Below are 10,846 nucleotides of genomic sequence, written 5' to 3' on the forward strand. Positions count from 1 at the left end.
ATTTGAGAGAAGAAATTTAAGTGTTCATTGTTTAATCCTAATTTTTGTTTTCAGCTCTGGCTACCTACATATACAATGGACCAGAATAACTTTCAAAAAGGGTCACTCCAGGACCTTCCTATGAAATTTCATTAACATCTGCCCAGCAGTTCAGGTGGAGAAGTTGTTTGAAGAAAAAGTTATATATACTCACTCACACATGTTCTTGCAAATGACGGTTAACATTGTTTAATTCTCTCAAGTAGTTGCAGTAAAAATAACCCTCGAATGTGACAGATAGATGGACAGAATTAAAGACAAAACAAGAAATGTGTTTGTCAAAAAAACTATGTCCCCTTCTGTGCCGCTTTGAAGCTATATATTTGACCTTTGACCTTGAAGGATGACCTTGACCTTTCCCCACTCAAAATGTGCAGCTCCATGAGATACACATGCATGCCAAATATCTAGTTGCTATCTTCAATATTGCAAAAGTTATGGCAAATGTTGAAGTTTGACGCAAACACACAAACAAACAAACAGACAGGGCAAAAACAATATGTCCCCCACTATTGTGGTGGGGGTCATAAAAAGCAGTGACCATAATGCTCCACTGAAAGTTTTAGGCAGCAAAAAATTAGGAATCATCAAGGCATACCTGATGCTGAATAAGGTCATCCATGGTGCAGAGCTGACCACAAAACTCACACGGGATTGTCACAGCATCTGAAGGGCATGTAGAATCTAGCTGTAGCAGTGTGTAGGAGGCTTTTTTCAATACCATAATTCATAAAACATACCCAAACATTATCAAGTAGTTTTCATGCAAATATAAATGGATATGCTTATTTTGATAAAAAGTGTGAATATGCCACCATTAAAGGGATCTTTTGATGTTTTGGTAAATTGACAAAATTAAAAAAAGTTGTTTCAAATTCGCAATTTTTTGTTTTAGTTATGATATTTGTGAGGAAACAGTAATACTGAATATTTACCATGGTCTAATATAGCCATTATATGAATCTTTTGAGGATTAAAAAAGCCTGAAAATTATAAAGCGTTGCAAGGCGAAACGATTGAATAATTTGGAGAGTTCTGTTGTTGCCGTTTAATTTTGTGAAACTACGAAGTTTGCTAATATAAAGTATTAATACGTCTTTCATACGTACTTGGCAGGATGGCCGAGCGGTCTAATTGTTTTTTACTCCAGGACTCTGGGGGTCACTGGTTTGAGCCCTGATGCGGTCTACTTTTTTTTCCCTTTTTTAAATTTTATTCTTGATTTTTTACTGGAGCTTTTTAGATCCAATGTTTACATTTATCAATATAAAGCATTTAATGACAAACTTCAAAACATGCCAAAATCTGTGAAAAGGCCCCTTTAAAAGGGGCGGGCCAATCATTGGCTAATTTCTGGATTAAAAAAACTTCAAATCAATTTACAATTCTTTTATGTCAGTTCCCTCTGTTGTTACCATCAAGAAGTGTAGGAATTAATATAAATCTGACACAAGTCCTTGCGTATTATTCATCTCCACAAACAAACTGTCTCACTTAGTCATCATTAAGCCTTTTGTGATTTCATGGAATTTTAGCTATATCCAATAGACGTTCATCAGTTTTTTAAGAAATTTTTTAAAATGTCAATACCATCATTGTACATGTTCACATCATATCTGTCCACCAATGCGTCATCCAATGCTGCATCTGGAGACTGGTGTTTTCCGAATGCCTCCACAATGCCCTCCATGTCCTGGGTGGTGTTCATATCATTGGCCAGCTGCATGGCCAACATGCGGTCATACTCATTGTCTGCAGCACTCTTAATGTTCTTTACTGGAATATATGAGTCGCGTTCTGAGAAAACGGGGCATAATGCATGTGCGTAAAGTGTTATCCCCGATTAGCCTCTAATCAGGGACTACACTTTCCGCTTTTATGGTATTTTTAGTTTAAAGGAAGTCCCTCCTTACCGAAAATCAAGTTTAGGCGGAAAGTGTCATCGATCCTGATTAGCCTGTGCGGGCTGCACAGGCTAATCTGGGATGACACTTTATGCACATGCATTAAGCCCAGTTTTCTTTGAACACGACTCATGTAGACAATATATCAGGTATGTCACAAGTTTTGTTAAGGAAATTATTTGTATAATGAAAACATGTAATTTATATCTGAAATTACTAGCTTGTACATTCCATTGCTAAAGGTACACATGATGGTATATATACACAAAGTTAAACTCAAGAAGCATCTGCAGGTCTTTGAAAGTCTGCACTTAAAGGTCCTTTATTTGAGGCAAGTGGCAAATTGCCATACATGAAGACAACAGATAAAAACGAACACCTCCTGTAGTGCACTTGAGCCGTCAATTCAAAGCATAGCACCGTTTTTTTTATACCCAAATCTCCATACGGCAAGCATTGCAGTTGCTTGATGACATAAATTCTATAATTATCAAAGGTCTGATTGGGTGGTCCATATGTTTGATTAAATGTTTAATAATCAGTGTTTTTAATCATAATATATTGTTTTTACAACTTTCAACAATAAAAAGATATTTGGAGAAAACATTTATGCCCCGTAGTGTTTTATACAGGAAGGAAAAAGGGCGTGGTGCAAAATTTCAAAAAAGGGCACTTTAGCGCGCGACATCCATAAAAAGGGCACAAATATATCTGTATAGTGACTTAATAACAAGCTTTGTTACACACAAACATTGTATGTATAGTTTTGAGATTTATTGTTGAATAATTAAACCAACAAAATCCAGAATGTATATTTTATTATGTGTTTTATATTTTCATGTAGTAACAAAAAACAAGATTAAAAACCATAGGATATATATCTTATACAAACTATAGCTTTTCAAAGAAGTCTTAGAATACTGTTAAATGAGTTACCCTCTTAAACAATCATTTATATTTAAAACGTTACACACATTGCACAAACAAGTCCTTTATATGCAATTTAAATGGAGATTCACAAACACTAACACTTTGTTGAATAGTCAGAAAGTTCTGCGTAATGACATTGTTTTCATGACGACGTGTTGTATTGTGTACATTTTATTTTGCTAAAAGTGTAACTAGGAACAGCGCCGTACTGTCTTTTGTTCATTGTCAATTAATTCAATACACGTTAATTGGTCTCCGATATAAACTTGTTTTGCTTACAAAGCAATTTGCATCAATTTCTAATTTACGTTTCGTCGAAAGTGGAATGCCAAAATCGGAAAGCGTACGTTGCGACATTCTAAACACGAATGATAAGTGGTACAAGTTCAATATTTTTGTAAAATTCATATCTGTTTTTGCCCATTAACATATTTTGACAAGTTACAAACGGGTCATAATGTTCTTAATTGAACCAATGGTGCAGGCTTACTACTGTTACAACAATTAACAACTTTTGGCCAAACAGGGTCCAAGACGGGGTATCAACTTCTTTGCCGACATTCACACGTTATTGTAATCAAAACATTGTGACAATAAACAAGCACGTGCTCCAATTAAGCGCCGTCTGCCTAACCGTGAACAGCAAACGTGTTAAGATTGTCGTCTGCTACAATTCATCAACACACATCTACTGTGAGCCTGCGCCAATTGTATTGGATAGGAGGCGGAGCGTTATTTTAATCGACAGCTTTAATATGAGCCTGCGCCAATTGTATTGGATAGGAGGCGGAGCGTTATTTTAATCGACAGCTTTAATATGTCACGGGTTGCTATTTTCGGCGTATGACCAATTTTCAGGAAGTACAGTGGACGTCATGGGGTTTTGTAATCGGCGTATGGAAACAATTATCGGGCGTAATATACGGCCGTACGCCGCTTAGTGCAAGCCCTGTAAATTAATTTTTATTAACTTAAAACTGTTTTGCATTAAATTGAAATCAAATCAATATTTTACAGATACAACTGGTGTTTTTTTTTAATTTAATTACGCGTAAAAATTAATGTTTTGATATAACTGAATTATGCATGAAATGCACAATTTCCACGTGAATAACATCGAGGTTTTCATCAAGTCTCCTAAGTAACTGTGCACGATTGTATCCGGACCGATTAGTGTTACAAAGCCACTGAAATTATCGATTGATATTGACACATAGTTATTCACGCATGACGTATTCACAACCGCGCGAATCTTCGCTGATAATAGTTGGATTAGAAGCTTGGTTAAGAGGCAATTAAGATGTTATCAATAAGGTCGCGCACGGCGGAAAACAGGGCGGCGGCCTTTGAAAAGGGCAGCGTGGCGCTGATTTGCTTTGAAAGGGGCAGCGAGGCGCTTCAAAAAAGCGGCGATGCGCCGCGCCACGCTAAAACGGCCTGGATAAAACACTAGCCCCTGACATACAGCTAATAATGGTTTACATATGCAAATCATAAAAAGCTTGTTTTAACATTGCATGTCCCAGAGACCTGGACCTTTGATTTCTTTCCTCAAAACAAAAGTGTTCACTTGCTCTTGTGTGGTAAGGGTTTACATGTTACCAGCCCCTGTGACCTTGACATGTGATTGGTTGAACACAAAACAGATTTCTTTATTTCCATCGGAGATACCAGCATATTTACTTGGATGATTGCAGGTCAAAGTCTCATCTTAATATCCATCAAAAGCAAAAAGGTCTTAAATAGGTTTTATTTTTAAGTCCCTTTGACCTTTAACATTTTGCCTCAAAGTTAAAAGACATTTTCCCTTTGAATCCCAAATTGATATCGTGTTGAAATGAGATATTTAACAGATCTACTAACATTTGAATGACCAATGGACAGGTGCAAAACATTATAACCCCATGTACCAGTATACGAATAGTGACACAATTCAAGTAAAAGTAAGCAATATGTGATGTATTACTAATAACACATTAGTAACACTTCCAAACCTTTCTGGTGGGTCTTTAGGTTTGTTACTTTGACTGGTTTGGAAGACACCTTATCACGAGCTAGAAAGTCCCTTCCAACATTTGATGCCCCAGCAGCTTGCAGACCCTTATTGCCAAATACGTTTGAGATCTCAGCAATTCTGTTAGGACTTATTCCAATGTCATTGTCCATACCACTGAACCTGATAGGTCTTGGCTTGTCTGCTGCATCTGGCCTATTGTTATTGGATAAAGGCGGAGTGGGTTTGTTACATGCAAGCTCACTGTGCTTCTGTTGATCTCGAAGCATGATGAAAGCTCCACATTTATGGCAAGGTTCTGTACGGCTCCCACAATAATCCAAGTGCGTATTCAAGTCGCTCTTGGGAAAATCTAGCTCACAATACACACATTTCATTGGCTTTTTTTCACAATCATTTTCCTGTAAATAATATAAATATAATACATATATATCAATGTATACATCTTATATATACTATTTGGTTATTTGAAAGAATTGTGCACAATACAGTGATACATTTGTCCATAGCTCACATATCATTATATTTGAGCTGTATGCAAGTGAAAATGACTGTGTACACACATATGACAATATTATGCAGTGACTGCTGCACAATGCTTTTTATTGTGTTCCTTTAACACTCTTTGACTATTTTTTCACTATTTATGCCACTTATTCATTACAATCTCAAGTCCAAGAAATAGCGCGAGCGCTCATATAATTTAATGAGGTTGTCTTCTATTAAATGTGAACATTTTGTGTCTTGAAAATAAGCTTTGAGAGAATATTTTGAAAATTATTTAGAGAACATTAGAGAACATTTAAACTGGGACTATATTTTAACCTGTTTTGCAGATCTGCAAAAAGGTCTAGTTTTAACATTTTGTAGATTTTTCGTACAGGATACTTGAAGAGTTGGCTACGAAATTATTGGTAATATTCTTTTAAACGCTAACACTCCAATACTGAATGAGGAATGAAGAATGAACAGCTGGTTCCATGACATAAATACGTATACAATAATAAAATTTATGGAACATTTTATTGGCAGGTTTACCATACATACAAACAAATTAAACAAAATACATTTTATAAGACACTAAATATATATGTATACATATTGACACTTGATTTTTTCTCATAATGTAATAGTTATTTTAAAGACTGATACACCAGTGCTTAAATATTATATTTTTTGTAATTTTGTTATACTTGCATATAATTTTGTAATGTATTACTTTATAATTTGTTTTGTTATTTAATCTTGTTTATTAACATACAAAACACGTCGAAATTCTGAAGAGCAGAAAGTAAATAGACCTGTACTACCAACATCTTCATCAAATATCATCAAAATGTTAATGTGTTTGTAATTGCCAAAAAACATATATGATATCCATTGTTTCAGGTTTTTTATAATGAGCAGTTTAAAATGATAAAACTAAGTTTGTTAACCATAAGATATACAGTTTCAAAAACTAAATTACCATCTATAAAGCAAGCATTGAAAACTTTAAAACGCAAGAACATTTCTTAATCATGTGTTAAATTAAAAATTGACCCTACTTAACTCAAGGAATTATTAACCTCTGTGCAAGCAATGAATGTAAGGGCAAAAATTGTTTGCGCTTTGTGATACCTGCAAAAAAGATTCAGGGGCTGTATTCGGAACACATGTCAATGTGATGAATAAAATTAGCATAAAATTGACATAATCTTACAGTGTTGTTTTATGGCAATTTTGGGGCCGATATTCGGCCCCATTCCCCTCAAAAAAGAGTATATACTTTCCCCCAATTTTGTAAGAAAAATCCCCTCCAGAAGCAAAAAAAAAAAAAAGTTTTTTCTTCTTTTTAGAAAGATTTGTCTAATAATAAATATACCTCAAATTTATTTCATAAACAACTAACAAAGTATATAACTGTAATTAATTTTTTTATTATTATAAAGAGTTATATGACAATTTTTTTAATATGTTTTTCCCAAATCAGTGGACTTTTCACATGAATTGCATTTTTTCCCAAAATGGCCAGGAAAAGGCATGATGTATCTATATTGTGTCAATATTTGTTGATAAAAACATTCCTGTTTGGTCCATTTTATTGATTAAAGAATGCTCAAATTTGCCATTCTCTTGATTTAAAAAATCCCAATTAGACTAAATTTGGCTAAGAAAAATGAGACTGTGCATGACGGCTGAACTGTCTGAAACTAATGTTGAAAAATCATTGATATATATTGAAGAAAAAGGATAGAGACATTCAGCTGTGAATATTACATTCATACATTCATGTGTATTCATATAATAAATATCACAACATTGTAAATGAGTGAATTTTTAATTTTTTCCCTTTTCCTAAAAAACGATGCGTTTTTCCCCTTTGGATGGGCCCCGCCACCATTCCCCTATAGGTGAAAAAAAACACCGTTGACTTACTTGTATCAAATTGGTTCTTTAAAATATCGGTAAACAAAAAAATACTGAAAACTTAGCAGTTCTATTGTATTAATATTTTTGCATTAAGAAAAAGAATTAATTATGATAAACAGTGTTTGTATTTATATCCATGACTTACTGTACAAGCATGTATTCTATGTAAAGAATGTTTGATAGCAAGTAACAAACCTCATGATCCTCTAAATGCATGACTTCAACTTCCACTTGGCATTTTGGACATTTAATCTTTGCATGGCTTTCTTGAAAGTGTGCCTCCATTTCGTTTCTTGGAAACGGCTCTTTGCAGTACTCGCAGAGACCAATGTGTCGCCTACAGTGCATTTCATGCATGACGAAGTTGTTGGCAGATATCTGCTTCTTGCTGTAATGACCATCATACGGACATCCAACATGAATGTATATACACTGTAGATGCGATCTATTACAGCAATTTTTTCCTTCTTTATATAGTACCGGAAAACAGCACTTTTCCAATCGGAAAAACTACAAATTTCTCAATGTCTGTCAAATAAACCCCCAATTGAAGGTTTCCCCCCAAAAAATAATTTTATATATATATTATTTTTTTTTAATAAATAAAATGCAACATTTGGTTAGTTTCCCTCAGCAGCTCTATGGCTTGAACCTAATTGAATATAATATTGGAAACTTGACAACACTTAGTTTTTTTAAGTATTTGGGTTCAATACCCTAATTTCCCAATGTGAAGACTTCACGAAGCAAATTTTCCCAATTGAAATATGACAATATAGTACAATGTTCTGATAGCCTGTCCATCTTCCCCTATGGCATCAAAGAAAGCAGTCGTAATTAAGGTTGTAAACAAAAGGTACTACCTTATAAAAATCATTGACATGAAAATAACCTAACAATAAGCAACGGAATCATTTATACATAATTATAGGAAATAGTTCAGATATGAATTGCATTTGGTAGAATTACTTGTTACATCATACATGACATAAAAATCAAAAGTTCCAGCTCCAACCAAACACATATTATATAACTGTAAATAACTATTGAAAGTAATTGTCAAATTAGCAAGATTTCATCATTCAAAATTAAGAATTCTCTCAACCCATTTCGTTAATTAAAGTTAAGTCAAGATGGCAACAAAATACCTAGGTAAAAATATTTAGCTAAATTATGACACTTAATTTACCAGGCAATGTTGTCATACTATTTAAAGCACTTTTCAGAGTTCTTTTGTTAAATAAGCTTAGACATTTGAGTGCAAAACAGTCACCACCACTACTGAATATATCTATCTATATATACTGCCATTGAAGCGCCCTATAGAGCATTATAGGCAGAGGGACATTATCGAGTCCCTTTCCTGGGAAGAACCAGTACTTGGTGTCTATTGAGGAGATAATGAGAACGCTCCCCGAGTAGGGAGCGAACCCACAAAATCCCGATTGCTAGGCGGACACCTCATCCACTACACCACCGCGATCTAAATATATTTGGCAACAGCCGCCAACTCATTCAAACAAATCAGAGTTTATCAATCTATACTGTCTAACTCCCCTTGCCGGTATTATTGACAGGTGAGTTTAAAAACTCACCAATTGCCACACAACTTTGTTTCTGCAACATCAGTCATCGTGGGTGTATGTTTCTCAGCTAATTATTAAGGAAATATTGACACTATATCAGTGATGAGAACAAGTTTAGTAAGATATTCTCTAATTGAAATGAAAACAGTTGACCAGTTGACAAACACTGATAAGTGTTTTATCTGGTGTAAATAACAAAAATAAATGGAATGTCAAAAATAGCTGCGCTAAACTATAAGGCCGTAAAATATGTGTTGCTTTTATAACATTAAACAATCAACGGAATTAGTTGGAAACATCTGCTGTTACTTTCCATTTCTAACAAAAACATTCCTATGTTACAGCCTTTGTGTCGGTCCGATGTATTGGCCCAATTTCTTAACTCTGTCTGTAACCAAAGCTTCCATTGGTCATCAATGTCCTGTTTTTCAAGCGTCTGAGAGACGTAAATCTTCTGTCAAGTTTACTGATTCACGTGCTATAGAAAAATAACTTTCCATTGCAAAGAACTAAAAAAATAACAAAAAAATGTCGGGATTAACGAAACAGCAAGAAAAGCTAGTCGCAGATTTAGAAATGGAAATGATGGCCGATATGTACAACAGGTGTGAATAAAGATATTTCGTTCGTTTAAGGGGTGGGGAATGTGGTATGTCGATATGGGAAATACATGATATATACAATGAACTAAAATTATCACTGATTGACGGTCATAATCAAGTGTTATTATATCAAGTTGCATGTTGTAGCCTTTTTTTTGGTAATGACAATTTGATTTTCTTAAGCTATATGTAGAAATAATATATTTTCGCGAGCTTTAACTGCGATGATAATAGTGGCATTAGAGCATTGTTTACAAGATTTCTGACTATGCTTTCCATACAACAAAAGTAAACCCACTTAATGAACTAGTACAGCCAAGATATTAAATCTCTTAACACTTATATATCTCCTGCCTACAGTCTTAGAAGCTTAGAAGGAATTTCATGAAACTTGTGCAAAATGTTAAGGTCAATGAGATGATTGCATGAGCCAGCTAGAGTTCAAGATCAGAGTTATCCTTTGACAATTCATTTGTGTGTCTTTTAAACGATTTTAGGAAACTTGCTGCAAAGTTGAATGCCATTGTGATAAGATGCACAAAGCATGAATGACACTTGTCTAAAGTGAAATCAAATCTGTGTGCCTTAATTTTTGGTATTCTCTGTATCTTCTACAATACATTGAATAATTTTCATAAAACTATGCTAAAATGTTAAGGTCATTAAAAGTAGAAGTCATGAGTAAGTCAGGCTGATGCAAGGTCTATGTCACACTTTGAAAGAAATTGTTTTAGTCAGCATGGTGTGTCCAATCCTCATCTCTTATGCATTTTAAAGGATTTTCATAACTGTTATTACACAAACATCACAAAATCTTCATATTACTGGCAAGTTTCTAACTATCTCAGGTGAGAAACCAAGGATCTTCGGGCATTCTTGGTGATCTGTTCACATTATTACACAGCAAATTATATTTGAAATTTCCATCTGACAATTGAATTCAATTTCACAGTGAAACTAGTTTTATTAGCTAGAGAATCGCTGTTTTTGAAGAAAATACACATAATATGGAATATTATATTCTGCTTTACATTTAACACATGCTTTATTGAAAATATGCCACAGGGATGATAAGACACTGCATGGTTAAGTGCCCTGTAGATTAAAGAGCACCCTGACCTGTTCAAATTATATTTCGAGCACTGAACAAGAATTATCAGTTGTAAATTTTTCTTTCAGAATGAGCTCTTCATGTCAGAAGAAGTGCATACCACCTAGATATAAAGATTCAGAACTCACTAAAGGTGAGACAGTATGCATAGACCGATGTGTTTCAAAGTTTTTAGAACTTCATGACTTGATTGGAAAGAAATTGACTGCCATGTCACAACAAGATGAAGAAAGAGTTAGACAAATGCA

The 10,846-nt window shown here is 34.4% G+C and overlaps 2 protein-coding genes across 3 annotated transcripts in view; one reads left to right on the top strand and one right to left on the bottom strand.

The window, feature by feature from the left end:
- LOC127865178 (TRAF-type zinc finger domain-containing protein 1-like) overlaps window positions 1–9,284 on the bottom strand; it is a 29,097-nt gene extending 19,813 nt beyond the window's left edge. The window contains exons 1-5 of one of the 2 annotated variants that reach the window (XM_052405148.1): window positions 8,895–9,284; window positions 7,495–7,687; window positions 4,868–5,288; window positions 1,630–1,815; window positions 638–705 (exon numbers count right to left, since the gene is read on the bottom strand). In XM_052405148.1, the coding sequence (XP_052261108.1) occupies window positions 638–705; window positions 1,630–1,815; window positions 4,868–5,288; window positions 7,495–7,687; window positions 8,895–8,932 (906 nt within the window). In that variant the 5' untranslated portion in view covers window positions 8,933–9,284. The remainder of the gene's footprint in view (window positions 1–637; window positions 706–1,629; window positions 1,816–4,867; window positions 5,289–7,494; window positions 7,688–8,894) is intronic. The other variant, XM_052405149.1, reaches the window with a different exon arrangement.
- LOC127865239 (E3 ubiquitin-protein ligase RNF185-like) overlaps window positions 1–10,846 on the top strand; it is a 422,044-nt gene that overhangs the window by 52,663 nt on the left and 358,535 nt on the right. The gene's annotated exons all lie outside the window — the stretch shown is intronic.

Source organism: Dreissena polymorpha, chromosome 1 (assembly GCF_020536995.1).
Source record: "Dreissena polymorpha isolate Duluth1 chromosome 1, UMN_Dpol_1.0, whole genome shotgun sequence".
NCBI lineage: Eukaryota > Metazoa > Mollusca > Bivalvia > Myida > Dreissenidae > Dreissena > Dreissena polymorpha.